Raw genomic sequence first — 20235 nt, 5'->3', positions numbered from 1 at the left:
TAAACATAACAATGAAAATTAAAATACTGTGCAATACCTGTGCATACATTCATGAATTAAGTTCCACATGGCTTATTTCCAGGTAAACATGAATAGGATTGGGGTGATCAATTTACAGTTTTTTTTTTCTAAATTGCTGACCTTATTTAAAATTATGCAACGTTTTCTTGTTTCAACAAAGATGCACACCACACACACACACACACAAAACAACAACAACAACAACACACTTTAATCTATCTATCCATCCCAGCAACTAAAGCAGGTTGTCAGAAACGGATTCAGTAAGTGTGAGAATCTTTACACCTATCCATTTAATGATAAACCCGCCAACAATTATAAAGTTTGAAAACAGTCATAAGGAAAGTACACACACTGGTAATTGCATGGAAGAAACAACAGAGCTGCACTCATACTATTGAATGCTTGCTTCCCTGCCCCCTGCTCCCCACACGTGGGGGGTGGGTTCTGAAGTGGAGAGCCTTTTTCTAGGAAAGTAGGAGCAGTGTGCAAGAAGGAGTTTAACTTGTGCAGGAAGCGTACCCATGTAGAATAGGCCTCCCATGTCACAATTTACCCTCAATCTCAAGCGATTTTTAATGGGGCTTGTATTTTTTACTGTCGCCGAGCTGCTTGATTTTAAACTTTTTAACTTGGAAGCAAGTATCAGTTACTTTTAAGGGGAGTGCTTAATATGAGGCTAGCTTCAGTTGCTCTAACAGTTCCAGTCTACTCTGCCACTAAAGTAAATTGCTTTGATTTCCACTGGTTTACGATCCGATTCTAAACACACCTACTTCCAAATAATGGGCAGTAAAATCTGTGAGATTTACTTCTAAGCAAAACTCTTTCGCAAAGAGGTGCAGTTTCTACTGACTTGCTTCACTGAGGCAATATCTGCACTGGCAGAGCTGAGCTACATCTTCTGAAATAACACTGTTACAATATTTTAGGCAGCATCCTGCACTTGGGACCTTGTCTAGTAAAATGTACCTACAACGCAGGGCCAGCCCATGACATTTTGGCACCTGAGGCAAACCACAAAATGGTGTCCCTCCCTTCAGAGAAGAAGGTGTGAGTGAAGATCTGTATCAGGAACAAAGGGTTGGTGGGAGATCTACATTGGGATCTGCTGCCCCTGTGGATCCTGCTGCCCAAGGCAGTCACCTCACCTTGCCTCGTGGGTGGGCCAGCTCTACTACAGCCCTAGCGTAAACATTCATGCACTGGCATGGCTCAATTTACATAAGGATTATAACCTAGTTTAAAATCCAAGTATCCCAGCTTGACTGAGCTGTGGCATGAGATATGAATTTCAACAGATGGTACTATGGCCCTGTCCATGACCTTCATGACTTCCACTCTACCACCACGAGGTCTCCTCCTTCAAAATGTGTCCTTTCTCTTGTTGGTTGTTACTTAGGCTTGGTATTTCTTTAGGAAACACTTTCATTACCCTCCCCCACAGGCGGAGGAAGAGGAGTGCGGGGGAAGCGCACCGCCCCCGGCAGCATGATTCCGGTGGGATTCCATCGCGGCTGCTCCCCCCTGCGCTGGGCGCCATGCACCCAGGATCTGCGCAACGCCCCTGGGATGCACGACAGCCCTGCCCCTGCCTGCTCTCCACCCCACCCCACCCCCAGTGCTTTAGAATGAATCTCCCCCACTGCCCACTCCTTTTCAAATCACTCCTTAAAACTCGGCCTTTGACTTATCCTCTGAGTTCCTATTTTTTTGTTTTATAAGCTGCTCTTACGAACATGAGTTTGACCAAACTGTGGGAGGCAGTGCAAGACAGGAGTGCCTGGCGTGCTATGGTCCATGGGGTCACGAAGAGTCGGACACGACTAAACGACTAAACAACAACAACAAGCTGCACTTACTCTCATATATATATATATATATATATATATATATAGAGAGAGAGAGAGAGAGAGAGAGAGAGAGAGAGAGAGAGAGAGAGAAAGAAAGAAAGAAAGAAAGAGGGAGAGAGAGAGAATATACAACATAATAACATAATGCTACCATAACATCAATAAAAACTGGTTGCTTAAAAGAATTACATTCCAAAGCAAATTTGCATGTCAACCCTCTTGACAGAACAAGTTTTCCTGTATTACATAGATACTGGGACCCGCGCCTTTTAACTGGTTCATAAATGATTCAGAGTTAGAAGTGAGCAGTGAGGTGAGCAAGTTTGCTCATAACTGTAATTGTTCGGGGTTGTTAAAACAAAGAAGAATGGTAAATTGTCTAAAAGGAAGTCTCCAAACTGGGTGAATGGGTGGTAAAATGACAAATGCAATTTGAGGTAAACAAATGCAAAATGATGCACATTGAGGGGGGGTGGCAATCTTAATTTTACATATATGCTCATAGGGTCTCAACAGTGGATGACTTAGCACAGGCATCCCCAAACTTCGGCCCTCCAGATGTTTTGGCCTACATCTCCCATGATCCCTAGCTAAGAGGACCAGTGGTCAGGGATGATGGGGATTGTAGTCCAAAACATCTGGTGGGCCGAAGTTTGGGGATGCCTGACTTAGCAGGAACGGGATGTTGGACTCACTAGTGACTCACCCGTGCCTTTTTGCATCACTTGTCCTCCCTTTCCTGCCTACACTTACTGGATACTGCACTCTTTATGTCCTTGCAAAACTACTTACATCTAAAGAACAGCTCTTATGAGAGGCAGCAAGGATCTAGATTCAGTGCCCTCATTTCTCAGCCCCAAATTTGTGTGTTGGGGGCTTTAACCTACATTGGCTGCTTGTTATCTATGCCACTACACACCACACAATGCAGTCCTGTCCCCTGCTATTTTTCAACAGCCAGTTTCTGTCCTAGATTTCTTTGTAGCCGTCATTCTTTCCAAATTCATAAAATCTATTAATTTTATTTGCCAATCTTGGATTGTGGGCACCTCAGTTTTCTTTTAAAACCCCATTTCTTTTAAAACCCCATTTCACTTTCATGGAACCGCAAATGAGCTAATGCAAACATTTTTATTTTTTAATCACAAAATGTGTACAAACTCTTTTTTTGTTTGCTTGTTATTTCTACATTTGATGCAGCAATGTGTGCCTTTGCGTTAGAGAACCGTAACAGGGAATGATAGAGTGCTGTACAGCAGGGGTGGCTAACCTTTCTGGCTCAAGGGCTGCATTGACAGTCATATCTCTGTGGGCCACATGTAAGCAGTGGGAATGGCTAGTAGTGTGTACCTGAACACATCACACATACACAGGCATTCAGGCACTCAGCATACTCTTCCTCCATCTTTCCTGCCCCCTGCCTTTCTCTGCACACTCAGTGTTTCCAGGCTTCCCCATTCCAGTACTGGTGTTGTGGCTGGCTGAAAACGCTGCCTTTTAACTTCACACAGATCGCTCTGTGCAAAGTAAGAGGCACTGCTTCTTTTCCCACTCCCACTTTGTTCTGGGGAAGGTGGAAATGCCGCCTTTTTTACTCTTAAACAGCAGGCAGGGCACTTTATCTCCTGCTCAGATCTGCAGGGAGAGATGACCACTTCCTGCAGCTTGGTGAGCCAGATACAATCTGCAAGCCACCCCTCCAAAGAGGAATAAAGTTGTATGAAGTGGTGTATGGAACAACATCTGCTTCTAACTGACTGCAGGAAAGCTGCATGCCAGCAGTGTTAATTCAAGAAGCCCTTGAATTTGGGATTACCTCTAAATGATTTAGGGACGCAGCTGGTGGCGTGGTCTAAACCACAGAGCCTAGGGCTTGCTGATCAGCAGGTTGGTGGTTTGAATCCGTGTGACGGGGTGAGCTCCCATTGTTCAGTCCCAGCTCCTGCCCACCTAGCAGTTTGAAAGCACATCAAAGTGCAAGTAGATAAATAGGTACCACTCCAACGGGAAGGTAAACGGCATATCCGTGCGCTACTCTGGTTCACCAGAAGCAGCTTAGACCCGGAAGCTGTCTGCGGACAAATGCCGGCTCCCTTGGCCTATAGAGCGAGATGAGCGCCGCAACCCCAGAGTCGTCCGCAACTGGACCTAACAGTCAGGGGTCCTTTACCTTTACTATATGCCTTCATTGTAACTTGAGAGGCAGTGGGACTGGAAGCAAGAGTACAGTATTTGCAGGCACAATCAAGGACTTTATACACTCAGAAATATACTCACTAGGAGTTCAATCCATTGGGATTAATGGAAGTAGTACAAGGGTGCACACTCTTACACTGCTCTCATTCAGCTTGCACAATAAAACTTCACACTGGATCGTTCACTATTTTTCCTGTATGTATTCTTCACTGCAGTATGTTACCTGTCTGCTAGAACAATCATTTTCTAGACACTGCAGTTAATCATTTTGGTGCAATGTTTGTGTTGCAGGGTTTTTTTTTTTTTAAAAAAATCCCAGGCACTTTCCATTTTAACTAATTAAGGGCATTTAACAATTTAGTTAATAGGCTTTTTATTTTAAAGGGCCAAAATAATATATCCAGTACAGTTCTCTAACCTCCAGAGTAATTTATCTAAGCCATTTAAATTAGTACAATGGCATGAAATGTTATCCCCTGACACAACACAAAAGAGAAATTGTTTCCAGACAAATTGGTGAAATCTTTTAATGCCATCAAATTTGCCTAATGCAGTCTGCAGGTTGATCTGTAAAAGGGTGAGCAGTATGTTGGCCCCATATCTTATTATCCTTAGCTGTCAATGTATAAATCAGCGCTGACACAGCTGCTCCTAAATCATCCATATTATACACAAAGGGAAAGATTTAACGGCAGAGAAAGCACTCGAGCAAATCTTGTCCTACAAGAGCTGAAAGGCAGATTTCTTCTCCTAAATTGGCATGAGTTCAGGTGCATCTGAAAAAAAGTTGGGGGTCCTTCTTTTAATGTCTTCCAAACACTGCTGTAGCTGAGGCTGGGTAGCAGTTTTCAAACTTGCTCCTTTCCCACATCCCCCCCCCCTGTTCACTCTGGGATAAAACTTGGCACAAACCATTTTCTTGGCAGCAAGTCTGCTGATTAAAATGTAGTGGGTTTTTTTCTCTTTGTTTCGTGTTCTTTGAGGTAGTGTGGAATAGCGGCAACTGATTTTAAAAAGGCCATTGAGAGTATACTAGTCGGAGTAAAATATCAATGCAAAAAGTTATTTAAGAAGTTGCCACTGGCTGAAGAAACCCTCCCCCTTCTATCGCCAAATCTTATCCTTTACTCAGCAGGCAAAGTATTCTTACGAGTGTCAACAAACCCAAATACTAAATAAAAATTAGGCAAAATACTAGTCTGATTGAATAACATGGTAACAGCTGAGGTGTAAGAACTGAACTCTTTCCTCCTGATATGTTTAGTGATCCTAGCAGTGTATGTCTTTCTGACTGTGCTTTTAAGATCCCCTTTAAGATCCCTGCCAATTAAATAATGTTTTCTCTATCCAAAAATGCAAATACTTTAAAAAAATTAAAAAATGCAGATATTGTGAAGTTGTTAAAATTATGGATACTGTATATGGAATTCTCATGTAAAAGGTAAAGGTAAAGGACCCCTGGGCGGTTAAGTTCAGTTGAAATCAACTTTCAGGCTGAGGGGACCAGTCATTGTCTGCAGGCAGCTTTCCATGTTATGTGGTCAGCATGACCAAACCACTTCTCATGCTAGGTTGGGCAGGAGCTGGGACAGAGCAACAGGAGCCCACCCCATCGTGCAGATTCGAACTGCCAACCTTATGATCGGCAAGCCAAAGAGGCTCAGAGGTTTACCACAACACCACTTGTAAAGCAGTTGCTGAGCCTCTCAGAGCCATACCTGCCAAGTTGCTGCCGAAAAAATAAGGGATCGGCAGACCGGAAGTAGCGCTGCTGCCATTTTGGAACTGGGTGGAGCATGCTCAGAAGCGACTTTCGATGCTGCTCTGCCCAGTTCCAAAATGGCCACCGCGCCGGAAGTCGCGCTGCGGCCATTTTGGAACTGGGCAAAGCAGCATCAAAAGTCACTTCTGAGCATGCTCTGCCTAGTTCCATAATGGCCGCCGTGCCAGAAATCACTTCTGCGCATGTCCAGAGACTCCAGACATGCACAGAAGGAGCCTCCCCCAGCCGGTAAGTAAACCGGGGGAAAACAAAAAAATCCGTTTTTCCAGCTAGGAACGGCTGGAAAAACGGGGGTTTCCCAGGGAATACGGATGACATGGCAGCTATGCTCAGAGCCCATAGCTGGCTCTCTGAAGGCAAAGATCCTCCTGTCCCAAAAGGAGAAAAAGAAGATGCAAAGTGTTGTATTATAATGAATAGAAGCAGAGAGATAGAACTCGGTACCAAGGGAAAACACAGTATGATGAGGGGCCAGGAAGCCCTATTCAAGAAATCTGCAGGGGTACCACACACTGTTTCTGCAGTATGCACACCAGAGGTGATCTGGGGCTACAGCAACTGTTCATAATAAAGTCTTACTTCTACTTTTCCTGTTTGGGGAAACCCTACTTGTTCTTTTTTTAAAAAAGCCTTGTACTGTACATACATCTTCTCTACAGAAACCTGAATTGGTATGGGGAGCAGTCTAAAATGCATGGAAATCTTCACATGCAAATCACAGTGTGTGCAGTTTATTTATTCATTTCACGAAGTGCATAAATTATGGTTAAATGGGTTTCATGTACCTTTTTGAACTATTGTGATGACCAGTTAAATGTTTATAACCCTGCCTGCCAATATCCTAATTGTCTGTGCCCCCCTTTTTAAATAACTGCTGCAAAAAGTCTGCCCACCTTGGGGGTGTCATCCTTCTCGGAGTCTCATTTTCATTATACAACGCAAAGCAATACAGTAATGTTTCTGTTCATATATAAAACATTACTGTAACTATTTTTCCTTATCTAAACATATTAAGCTTCTTTAATATGATCTGCATTTCAAATATATGTGCGTCAGAGAATTGTCCTTGGACTTTACAAATTATCAAGAATACCTGTGACGGCTTTCCTCAAGGATTCTGCAAGCAACAACTTTATTTACCCCTTCCAAACACATATACTACTGATCAAATATATTGACACATATTATCTCTTTTTCACCCCCCAGTTGAGAGTGCACAAAACACCACAGGGGGTCTTTATTAAGTTCCCCTGAAAGCATTAGCACTTCAATCATGTGACTCCCTGCTGTCCCACACTTCTTTCTCCTGCTAGAGTTATATATTCAAATCAATGGGTGGTGTTTAGAAATACTTCTGCACTCCAGTTTTAGCTACATACTGCAGACAAAATGTTATTACAATTTCTCTCCAAAGTCAAGCTAAGGTTGAAAGGAAAAACATTAAAATTTACTTATAATCCATGGGGTTTTTCTTTTACCTAATAAAATTATTAGTTATCAGTGGTGGTCAGACCATTGGTTTGTTCTCTCGAACTTTCTTTGTATAACCAGGGTCTGTTCCCCACAATTATGCACTGTATAAAAAAAGAAATGGTCCATCTCTATATAGCTCTCAAAGACTTCAAAAAAAGATGAAACCAATCTGCTGTGTGTTTTGATTATTCTGTAATTACTTTGTTTATTTCAAACATGTAATACAGGCATCCCCAAACTGCGGCCCTCCAGATGTTTTGGCCTACAACTCCCATGATCCCTAGCTAACAGGACCAGTGGTCGGGGAAGATGGGAATTGTAGTCCAAAACATCTGGAGGGCCGAAGTTTGGGGATGCCTGATGTAATAAAACATACATTAAATAAACAGATAAACAGATAGATAGATAATGCAAACATTCGTGAAGCAGATGTAGATCCTCCTTTAATCACTAACAGAAGTGCTGCGGGAGTTTATTTTAACTTGTATAGATCAATGTTAGAATGTTAGAAACATAAGTAACGTACGTGCACACACAGTCTCTGAGGAAAGGCTATTCTAACACTTTTCTCTTCAAGCCTTTTTCACTCAAGAGCATTTGAGCATATGGCGACCAACTGTGTTACTGGCTCTAACTTGGACCATTTTGATTTGCATTTGCATCTACCAAATTTTCTCAAGTATTTTAAAGTCAGTTCATATTGACTACAATTAACTGCATACTTATTTACAACTAACCACTTTTATAAAAACCCAGAATTGATATGCTTCAGGGGTACTGATTTCATGAAGTTTCACATGGATTTGGGTATCAACTATGAATCATTTCAAAACACACTTTGATAGTCACAGTAAAGAGAGAATTAAAGGTTCTATTCAAAAATAGTCAATTCCTCAAACCCTTAAGTAGCAAACCAGGTAATAATAGCAGCAGATATAGCAGGCATTCAGAAAGATTTTAAACTGCCTCTTTGTAGACATAAACTGAACTACTCTCTAGTTCAAGGGCAACTACTCATCATACAACAGTTTGAACTGGTGGTTTTGCATAATTGAGGGTGAAGGAGATAGCTTAACATTTGGCATGCAAGTTCAGAGGCATAATGGGCAAAATTAAAACAGCCCAATACAGTCAGTAATTGACTGGAATAGATTCGCCTCTGCTTTTAATGGAGGCATCCTCTATCTTACAGGTGTTTAAAATGCTGCCACTTGAATTTCTAGTACGGTATATATCACTAACCATGCATATACGCTTAACTAATGGTTGCATAAAACATGTAATGCATCTTTGCAACTGCTGGTAGTTAAGAAGGTGGGAAAAATGAGGACACTGCTGATTCCAGACCCAAACAAAAAACGGAGAGCTTTCCAAGAAGAAGAAGAAGAAGAAGAAGAAGAAGAAGAAGAAGAAGAAGAAGAAGAAGAAGAGCAGCAACAACAACAACATCATAATTCAGAAGACCAGAAGTGTCTTACTGGTTTTGATGAAGGGTTGACATATTCAAAGCACATTACATCTAATTAAGAGAAAATGGAGGGAAATGCTTCTGTAACTCAATCGCACACTTTTTAATTCAGAACCTTGGGAGTGAATAATTATCATGCCACATATTAATTGAGAGATCAACAAGCCCAGAGAAATGTCTGAACATTAGCCTGGAATGGGTGAGCATCTCTTGGCTCCTTCCCTTCTGCAGTCAAGCAACAAAGTCTTCAATTAAACGTAGCTTCCCATTATATCTAAAACAGGAAAAGATAGTTCCTGTTCCATGTTTGGAACTATATAGGGTCTAAAACCACAATTTTAGGACGATTCAATATATTGGCTTGTTCTAAACCTGGTAACCATAATTTACTGACCTGGACATAATGGGAAAAATCTGGTTGCTAGAATACTTCATAATTTAATTGTGGTGTGCTGAGAAGGGAAGAATGGAAACGATTGTGTGCATCTCATAGCGCCACCAGGATCATTCATAACTTTTGGTTTACAAATCCAAGATATGCTCATGTAAATGAGGCCATTAATATATGTAAGTAAGAAAATAACAATAAGAAAATAAATATTAAAATCCTTGGATTGGCTGTAGCCAAACTGCTTGGAGAACTGAGATAATACTTGAAATGTGGTAACTGGTTAATAAAGTATCAACTCTATAATGTATCTCTCTATATTTTGAAAGTCTGCAAAAACAGTGTGTGGCCTTTTTTGAGAGGCCAGGGTTTCTTTCTTTCTCTTTCTACAACTGCCATCATCCCTAGCTAGCAGGGCCAATGGTCAGGGATGATGGTGTGATGGCCTGGGACTCGGGCTCAGACTCGGGAGCCGGAAGAATCGCAGTCTGTACCGGACCCTCTGCTTGGGATATCGGCTGAACCTAGTCTGGGGCCTGTTACTGAAGAGCCTCAGTCTGCTCAGGTTCCCCTGCAACAAGCACCACGTGGGCCAAGTCAGGGGCCTGAGCCTGTCCTGGCTCCAGGTGCTGAGAATAACTCATTGCTGACAGCTGGTCCAATACCGGCTGGGTCAGGAGAGGCTGAGGCGGCTCCTGGGTCCAGTAACCCTCCGGCATCTCCCGAGCTGCAGAGACTCAGGGCTGAGAGAAGGAGAGACCTGAGTACTCGCAGGAGGAATGCTTGCCTTCAGGTGAGGCAGGGTAGTGAGTCATCAGGGATTGGGACCGGCCATTGACTCGTCAGAGATAAAAGGTGGTCAGGTTGCGGGAGCAACATTGCTGCTTGCCAGATCCTGCCTGTGTTCTTGCTCCTGACCTTGCCTAGTTGCCTGCCCTGCACCCTCCCTCAGCTTCATTGGACTGACCCCTTGTTGATTCCTTAGACTTCCTGGACCTCACCTTTCGGATTACCCTTGGACCAGCACAGATGGGAAGTGTAGTTCAAAGACAGTTGGAGATCCAAGTTTGGGAAACTCTGAGGCAACATGTTTTTATTCTTCAGGAATGCTAAAAATTTCACTGCCTTCATTTTTTAAATAAAAATCTATTGTAAGGACTATATATGCTGTTGAGTTGAAATGTTTAAAAATACTTACAATTAAAATAATTTTCAAGTCAGAATATAAACACGAAGTGCACTCTTGATCAGGGGAAGAAATAGACCATTTCAGACACTAATACAGATGTAAAATTAGCATGCAATATTCTTTAGTTTTCGTTACTAAATCCAATTTAAGTAATATGGCTTCGCCATACAGTGGTGCCTCGCTTAACAAACGCCCCGTAAGACAAATTTTTCGCTTAAAGAAAGGATTTTTCTAGCGGAGGTTGCCTCGCTAGACGAATTCGTTTTACGAAAAATTCATCTAGCGAATCACGGTTTCCCATAGGAATGCATTGAAATTCAATTAATGTGTTCCTATGGGCAAAAAAAAAATTCAAAAAAATTCAATGCATTCCTATGGGATTCGCTAGACAAATTTTTCATTATAAGAATAGACCCGTGGAACGAATTAAATTCGTCTAGCGAGGCACCACTGTATATTACTTAATGAAGTGCATAGACAAATGTAGATTTATGTATAAAATAAATGAAATGGTGTTAACTTTTTATTATGATGGAATTAAAAAAAATACTTACAGGTTTTTAATGTCTACAGCTCCACGGAAAGCCTTTCTAGGAATGGCATGAATCTGGTTTTCACTAAGGTCCCTAAGGAGGAAAAAAAATAGAAAATACTTAGGTATATTCATATATCATACAAAGAACTTCCATTTAAGAACAGGTATTTCAAGCTGATCCGGACCACTATAATTCAAGCAAGATCTGAATTATACACATTGCCTTAGAATGAACGACTTGCTATCAACCACAAAGAAACAATCACTTTTCAAAAATATTGCTTAAGCAATGTAGAACTCATTTTTAAATAAAAAATAAAAAATTGTACACACCATTCCAGATAATCCTTAGCCAGGCTGGCAGTTTGAAAGGAACAGCATCCCCCCCCCCAAAGACTCTCAAAATTTGTATTAAAATATTTACTCAGAGTTTATAATGGATTGGATCGAGACTTCACTCCTGCTGATTTTACTCAGGGGACATTCCCACAGCAGAGTAAAGACTCTTTCTTCTGTTTTCCTCTCTCTTTCTGTAGTCCACACCCACTCTCTTCTGGAGGGTTCAGGGACCCCCCTAGAAAAGCATGGGGGAAAGTGGTGTTGGGGGCTGCAGGGAGAGGGGGAATCACCTCTACTTGATCAAAAACCTTCTCTGGACAGAATGAGTCTTTCTATCCAGGGAAAGCTATGTTTGTGTCCAGCCCCATTGCTTGTATTCCACTGAAGAGAGAAACAAAGAAGAGGAGAAGCTTTTTACAAAGAGTGAAAACAAATGTTTAGTTAGAAGGCTATCAACCATTTGATGAAATTGCATATTCCACTAAAACATTTATACCAGGGTTGTCCAGCAGGTTGATTGCAATCGCAGGGTGTCCCTGGTCTATCATGGGACCCCGACCCCCCCCCAAAAGCTCCCTAATAAAAACTCAATAACTCTGGTCAATACAATGGGTAAATCATTGCCAGTGTTTTTTTAGTGGGAATAGATCGCAGTCTCTTAGTAGTTGGACAGTAGATCAGTAGACCCCTGATCTATACAACACAGGTACAGCTTAATTTGTTTCTAGGTTTGCATGGAAATTTAAGAGACAAGTGATGTGATTTAATCTCACTTAAATTTAAATAACAATGTAGCTAAAACTTAATATTAAATGCCTTTGGGTGAAATGTTTGTATAAAACCAAATTAATTTAATAGCAATATTCATGTGCCATTAAATGTCAATAATTAATATTCAACTATGCTTCCATTTCATATGCATAAACTCCAAAATTACTCTTAACAGAAGGGAAAGGCAGTGGCGATCAATCGTCACCTGGTGACAAAACCCTCCAAACATACCAAGGTTACTTATTTGGATTTATTTCCAAATAAGATATGCATATTTTTGACCTTCACCTTTGATTTTAAATATAAGTATGCACACAACATACCATTTATGTATTTGTTTAACGCATTTATATATCACATGTTGCCAATGCACTTAAGGTAGTTTACAAATTAAAATATTAACTAAAAAATAATTTTTAAACTGCCAAAAGACGGTCGGGGGTGGGTGGGGGGACAACAGCAAAATTATACCAGTGCACTAATTGCATTATACACTCTTACCATCCAATCTTACACAAAGGTCCTTACTTCTCAAATAAGTATGTATAAGATGCTAAAACACTCTTACTCACATTTTTCTAATTTACATTATAGGACAAATCCTGACCCTATTTGTTTACTTATATAAAAACAGAATTTCAGTCTCATGCACTGAGAATAGTGAGCAATCAAAAACTGTGGGCCAGGTTCTGCTGAACACCCTGGTTTGGGTGTTGTGGATTGCACACTGCTAACTGTGATTGACATGCAATTGAAAGGGCAAGCTAAAATTATTCATGAAATTTTTATCCCACCCTTCTTCAAAGGAGTGCAGCATAGTTCTCCCCATAGTTTATCCTCACAATAACCCTGTAAGGGAAACCCCACCCCACCCCACCCACCCACTATATATAAGGGTCTGGTGACTTCTGTTTCAGTGTACCTGAAGAAGTATGCATGCACACGAAAACTTATACCCAGAACAAACTTAGTTGGTCTCTAAGGTGCTTTGAATTATGGTGCTGGAGGAGACTCTTGAGAGTCCCATAGACTGCAAGAAGATCAAACCTATCCATTCTGAAAGAAATTAGCCCTGAGTGCTCACTGGAAGGACAGATCGTGAAGCTGAGGCTCCAATACTTGGGCCACCTCATGAGAAGAGAAGTCTCCCTGGAAAAGACCCTGATGTTGGGAAAGATTGAGGGCACTAGGAGAAGGGGACGGCAGAGGACGAGATGGTTGGACAGTGTTCTTGAAGCTACGAACATGAGTTTGACCAAACTGCGGGAGGCAGTGGAGTGCCTGGCGTGCTATGGTCCATGGGGTCACGAAGAGTCGGACATGACTAAACGACTAAACAACAACAAGGTGCTACTGGACAATTTTTTTATTTATTTCAGACCAACATGCGTCAGACCAACATGGCTACCTACCTGAACCTGTAAGGGAAGATAGACTGAGAGACAGCACATGAACTACGATCACCCAGTGAGCTTCATGCCTGATTGTTGATTCTGAACTTGGGTCACACTAGACCTAACACAACGCCATAGCTACTGGAGATCTGGCACAGAACAAAGAAACCTGTTCAGGAAACCCCAGGGCTATCTTTAAACAGTGTTAATTTTTTAGATTTAAAGTGCTGAAGGCATTGCTATTTGAGTCTTTATTTACTCTCTGAAGTGCAGTTGAGAGTTCATATGGCGAAATGTTCCACCATTTAAAATAAATGAAAATGAAAATCCATGCAGTTATCATGTCAAGGATGTAGGCTAGGCTAGAAATATTTTTCTCCAACTTTATTTTTCTCTGTGCAGGGATTCATCTGTTGAAGAACATTCAGTCATATGACCCCCATCAACATTCTGAAGTGGTACAGCCCTGACACAGATTTATCCCTTCAGAGAGAATGAGCCACGGTTGCTAAAGAAAGATGCTCAGATGCTCAAGTGATGAAGCCAGTGCCTGAGGCAAGCTCTGAAACTGAAAGAAAAGTGAGGGGAAATCAATCACAGTCCCATGGGATGGATCTACAATGACTTCTTTTGCCTCTAAGCCATGTTGTTGTTTTGTTTTCTAAAGTGCCTGTGCTTTTCTAATGGGGACTTCCCCCCTTGCTTGTATACTACACTAAGAAAAGGGTCCAAGGTAACCCAAAAAGGAAGAGACAAATGGGTGTTATTTTGAACTCAACCTGAATCCCTTGAACAGAGGGAGAGAATAAGCATTGCCCCGGTTTGGCAAGTTCTGCTGGAGACCCATTATGTAGCCATAATTAGTTTGACCATGGTACGGTGGACTCAGTACCCACAATTCCCTTCCAAGTCACAGTGAAAATCCACAGGTTTCCTCTTGGTTGTCTATTACTGCAGTTCTTTACAGGTAGGTAGCCGTGTTGGTGTGCCGTAGTCGAAACAAAATAAAAAAATTCCTTCCAGTGGCACCTTAGAGACCAACTAAGTTTGTCATTGGTATGAGCTTTCATGTGCATGCACACTTCTTCAGTTCTTTGTGTGCACAGTAGTTTCCAGTAAAGATATTGAGGGTAGCATCCAGTAAAGATATTGAGGGTAGCATTGCAAATTCCCCAAAACCAGACTTTTACTGAATACTTGTGAATATATGGTACACTAGGAGATTGGGTAGCAATTTGGGATCCAGAGCACTCTCCCATCTCTACTTTTGTCTAAATAAATAAATTGTAATAAAATAAAAAATAAAAAAATGGTGCAGTATAAACAACACTGTCCTGAGTCCCACAATATTGGTATAACACCAAAAGTTGATTTAAGGTGAACACAAAAGTCAAAATTCAGGTAGGTATCCGTGTTGGTCTGACGCAGTCGATATAAATAAATAAAATTAAAAAATTGTCCAGTAGCACCTTAGAGACCAACTAAGTTTGTTCTGGGTATAAGCATTTGTGTGTTGTTTATTATAAATATATATACCTATGTATTAATAATACATATGTATGGTACAACAACAATGGGTTAATGGGAGAAGCCAAGGCTATTTAGAAGTTTCTACTGCCTCATCACTCTTTCATCACTCTTGGGGCACCTCAAACTACCCAAACTATCAGCATAACAGAAGAAGAGGACTACTATGCTCTCAAAACAGGCGAGGAAGAGGCCACAAACAAGGAGTACTTCAAATTTCTCCAGAGGGATGCAATTAGACAGGATGAGAGTGGCAAATAAACTTTTGGGTGCTATGACTGCTCATCATTGACAGGAAAAGTCAGCATCTAATCTTATTCCACAAGCGAGACCAGAGTAAAACTAATCTACCCAATCTAACAAAAATGATGAAATATGCTTGGTTTGGTTTTGCAATTAAACCAGACAAATTGTTTTGCAAAGACTATTATTTTTGCTTCTTATGAGAACGTGCATCATGAAAGATTTTACGAAATGTATTAGCAAATTTGTGATTAGTTATAGATAACACAAAGGTAAATAACTCTGGAACAGAAAGGATTTGGGGTTAATGATTTATTTAACCACAACTGCACAGGTTACTGGATACTGTAGCATACATAGCTCTGTAGAAGAACCGACAGCTTACAAACAAGTGCTCGTTATAGCAACTTATGTTCAGAAGAAAAAAGAGAATTACTGGATTCATATAAAATTGGTTAAGATTATACATTAGGGTGATTTTGCTGTGAAATTAATAGTTGTATTTTAAATCAGGATGCTATAGTCTGCATCAGTACAGAAGAGTTCTAAGTGAATACACACTACACATTTCTGTATTTTTTAAAAAATTTAAAAAAATGTACTGTACAGGGAACAGAGTAGTGACTTACATATAATACACCCGTTCATTGCGAATGAAGTCAGTTCTGCATTGCAGCTATTTTATTGCTCACCAAAGGCTTCCAGTTGAATATGCTATTTGCAGAGTGCTATTATTTTAATTGCATAAATGGAAATTGCTATGTGCAATAACTATCATGCACATCTAAGGTTGGTTCAGGGTTCTCCCTCTCCCTACATGGGCCCCATTAGCTAAACCAACGTTTACTTAAAGGCAATAAATTTTCTGAAGGAAACGTTTCTCCAAATTTAATTACTGGTCATTTTATTTTTCCTCCATGGTTTAACCTCTCTGAGTTTCTGATCAGTTGTATCATAAATCTATAATGGCATCCAATACTTTAGAGAAACTGCTGAGCAAGGAATAATGTGTCCTTATTTTCAGAGCTATGAAATGAAAATTTGGAGGAAAACATGTCATCCAGGACTACACAATTTGAACACTTGTGTCCTGACAAGAGCATACAAATTCACCCAAAACACAAGCAATTCCAGTATAAACTGACCCAATAATAGAAATAAAATTGCAGCTAGGGGAAAATGGGTACAGTATCAATCTGCATAGCCAAGCTGGCTGTGGAAGATGGAAATTGTAGTTTAAAACATCTGGAGGGCACAAGGTTCTAAACAGGGTGATACAAACATGCATATTTGTTGGTTAAATTTATATCCTTCCATGTGCAACATCCAACACAGCACAAACAATCAATATAACTTGCACTTTTAGGTACAGTGACACACAAACTTTCAGGTCAGTTTAACAAATTATCACTGTTAAGAAACTAGCTGAAGGCCTAACAACTGCACTGCATCAGAACGATTTTGGGCATCACAAGGCAGGACACAGTCTCAAACAAAGATGTGCTCTCCTATGCCCACATTCCCAGCATTCCCAGTATGTTTGCACTCCTGTCTCAATGACGTCTATGCTGGCCTGGTCATGTCCACAGAACAGAAAATGGCAGGATCCCAAGGACGTGCTCTATGAGGAACTCTCTTCAGGCACCCAACCTGTTAGCTGGCCAACTCTGTGTTACAAAGATGTCTGCAAACATGACATGAAGGCTGGCAACATCAACCCCACCAGGTGGGGAATCCCTTGCAGGCTAAGGAATGGCCACATGGAGGAGCGCAGAGAGAAGAAACGCCATGTCTCCCCTGTATTGGTCTCTACAGCCACGGCAGGCACTGTAGCTCCTCCAACAGTTTGACTTCAGTTTGCGCCACATAAAGCTGATGTTGAAGGACATTAATGCACATGGTGCTCTGGTTGGGAAAAGCAGGCATTACCTTTCCCTATCCATCCACCCAGTTTTTCTGGAGGGACTGAGGGGGACACATACCCCAAAACATGTTGTGAATCTAAATTTGGTCTCTTTGGTCTCTTTCAATATGAGTAGGAAAATGAGAGCACCCCTAAACATTTTTTTAGAAAAAAACCACTGCACCCACCCACCTCCACCAGTGGTAATGGTTCCTGTGATGGGCATGTATTGATGCACTCCACACAGCCAATCCCAAGGACAGAAGCTGACAGGGCCCCACCTCTTGTTTTATCATCAGACAGTTCTGGGAGATAGAAAAAAAGAAAGGTATAGGTTCGGTCAGGATGGTTACTCTTCTTTCAGGTGGGTGGGTGTGCTTAGGTTGGCAATGGATAGTTGGTTGATTGGCACCTGGCAACACCTTTTAGTGCGGCAACACCTATGTTTTGGAATGACCTTCCTACCTGCACTGCTCAGGTGCCCTCACTGTACTTTTTACACACCTGCAAAAAACTTTGCTTTAGCAAGCACACCATGACCAAAACAAAAAACAAAAAACCTCTGTGTTTGCTTTACAAGCTTAACTGATTTTATTTATGATTATCACACGTCTACTTTTTAAAGCAGTTTTGTGTATTATAGCTGTGTGTTTATCAGTGTTATTATGTACACAGTATAAGAGTTTAAGCTGTCCTTGTATATTTCTGAATAAAAAAACCAAAACCTATGGGATGGGCCTCAGGAGGAAGAAAAAGAATTGGAAAGTGTGCTGAAGTAGTTCTCCAGCAGACAGAGCCAGGCATTTGTCCTCCTTGTAGCAGAGGCGTAGCACTGCAGCACCCAAACAGTTATGCTAACCATGGACGGAGAGACAGGGAACTCTCACTCAACACCTTTATTGGCATATATATATAATATAAAAACAAGGACAAAACATACAAAACATATAGGTCATTAGTATAGATAGTAACTCTACATCATACAAAAATAATGGAGAGTAGGAGGAGGAAAAGGCACACAAGGGATCCTCAGCTGTCATTGTTGAAGGCTAGATGTATTGATTTTAATTACAAAAATTCTGGACAGGTAGTGGGCCATAATTCTGGTAATTTCGGGGAATTCATCCTTCAGCAAGAGCTGGACCACTGTTTCCTTGTTGGGGAGGGTTCCAGGTCTCATAAAGGATAAGAGGGGGCCAAAATCAAAAAAATCAGAAAGGGGACAGTCCAGAATCATGTGAGCCATAGAGTCTACCTCTTTCTGGCCACAAGGGCATAATCTATTCCAGTAGGGGATGCCTTTGAGTCTTCCGGATAACACGGAGGACGGAGAAGCATTTAGGCGGGCCAACATAAATACTATGCGATAAAAAGGAGATACCAGGTCATATATATAATTAGGTGTCAATCCTTGGTGACAGGGAACATATGGGGTTTTTGACCATATCAACTTCTCTCCTTGTGAATTATTTTCTGGCTAACTGGGTTTCAGGAGATGTTCTGCTCTAGTCTTCTATTGTCCATGTTGGATTAGTACCTCACCTCATAGATCCCTTTGCACATTGCATAATACATGCAGAAAAACATAGCTGCCAAGAGTTGAGGGCTCAGAAAGTAATGTAAGTTTAGAAGGGTGCCAGAGTTCAATACATTCATGAAACATTACGGGTGGGCTTCTTCCAGTATCAAGTGGAAATTCCAGTGGCTACTGCCCAACCTTTGCCCCAAGCAACTACCCAGAAGTGTAGTGTTCTGTGGGGACAACTGAAATAAATCCTAAACACTTTCCCGAAGTTTTTGTTTTATTTTTGCAATCTTCATGGAACGAAGTGAGTAGAATTCACATCCTTTCCATTACTTATTATAAAGGTTCACATTCAACCTTGGAAATAAACTAAAGCATCAAATTAGCAATTCTCAAAGCAAGAATCAATTCCATCATGCAATGCATCCAAAAATGCACTTACAGTAATTTGTTACAAAGGCACAGCATAAAATTAAGCAGACAGTAAATATTATTCATTACAGGAAATTAATTTCCCGAGCAGATTCACCACTCAAATTATGAAAGGCTACAATGGCTCAGCATTAACGAATGGTAATAATAAAAATAAAAAGGAAGTACATCAGAGCCTCACCAATACTTTTCTTGAGATCCAAAAACGCTTTGAAAGAATATGGTACCTTAGTCAGCTATCATTCCATCTTACATAAAGTGTAATTAAAAAATAACTATCAATGCAGGGCTTAGCTGTGGGCATACCTAGGATGACCCAGCCCTCTCGGGAATATTCCAGGTTCCCTCCCTGAAGTTTTTAGACACAAAAAGTCCCACTGGCAAAGCCAACAGAGGAAGCTGAGTGACACTCATTGACTTCTCAAAACATTTTAACAACAGGTTAAAATATGTAATAGCCTTTGCAGTAAAAGTATGATACACCATTGACCCACATCTCTAGATATAATAATGGCAGTGTGACCTAACTTTGATCCCCATTGACTGAAACATGCCATTAAATATCTATTCCAGTCACAATATCTGGATGTTCACAGGCCTCAGTCTAGTTGTGTTAACATTATTCTAACAACAGAATTGTTGAGGAGTTGGATTTTGTCATGATTGATTACTTGTCGTTGCATTATCTGAAGGTGATGTCAAAACTTGGTTAGTCATTGCAACAGCTGTTGCAGGTTAGGTTTGAATTGTCAGCATTATCATGGTAAACCATGATGACCATGTTTTCGCTTCAGTCCTCTACTAGTGTGAGCAGGAGCAACAAGCCACAACTCCTGGCTAAGTATTATGTCCAAACCAGGGACTGAAGTTTCTTTCACTCAAAGGAACCATGACTACCAAGTAAAGATAAATCTTGGCTTTGCATTGTAGTTTTTTTAAATAGCAAAGCAGACCACACTCCAGGTTTCAGACATGACACTAAGTTTAGGATTAAATAAATAAATAAATAAGTAATTGCACCCCAGCCACTCTGGGCAGCTCAAGCGGGAACCACCAACATATTCTGGTGTGTATCCTTTCCTACTTTCAGAAAAGAGGAGAGAAATTCCATCGCTGTTTAGAAAGGTCAATTCCTAAAACAGTGTTTAAATGTGAAGTGGAAATTGAACTACGCCTTATTCAGTTGTGTCACAAC

The 20235-nt window shown here is 40.9% G+C and overlaps 1 protein-coding gene across 6 annotated transcripts in view; it reads right to left on the bottom strand.

Annotated features, from left to right (window-relative positions):
- The window catches only part of SLIT2 (slit guidance ligand 2), a 210504-nt gene that overhangs the window by 82153 nt on the left and 108116 nt on the right, over positions 1 to 20235 (bottom strand). For all 6 annotated transcript variants that reach the window (XM_088658345.1, XM_088658336.1, XM_088658343.1 and 3 more), the window contains exon 5: positions 10926 to 10997. In XM_088658345.1, coding sequence (XP_088514471.1) covers positions 10926 to 10997 — 72 coding nt within the window. The remainder of the gene's footprint in view (positions 1 to 10925; positions 10998 to 20235) is intronic.

The sequence above is a fragment of the Zootoca vivipara genome, chromosome Z1, assembly GCF_965207765.1.
Source record: "Zootoca vivipara chromosome Z1, rZooViv2.hap1.1, whole genome shotgun sequence".
NCBI classification, from domain to species: domain Eukaryota; kingdom Metazoa; phylum Chordata; class Lepidosauria; order Squamata; family Lacertidae; genus Zootoca; species Zootoca vivipara.
The sequence above is the reverse complement of the archived record's forward strand: the minus strand, read 5'-3'. Positions and strand labels throughout refer to the sequence as shown.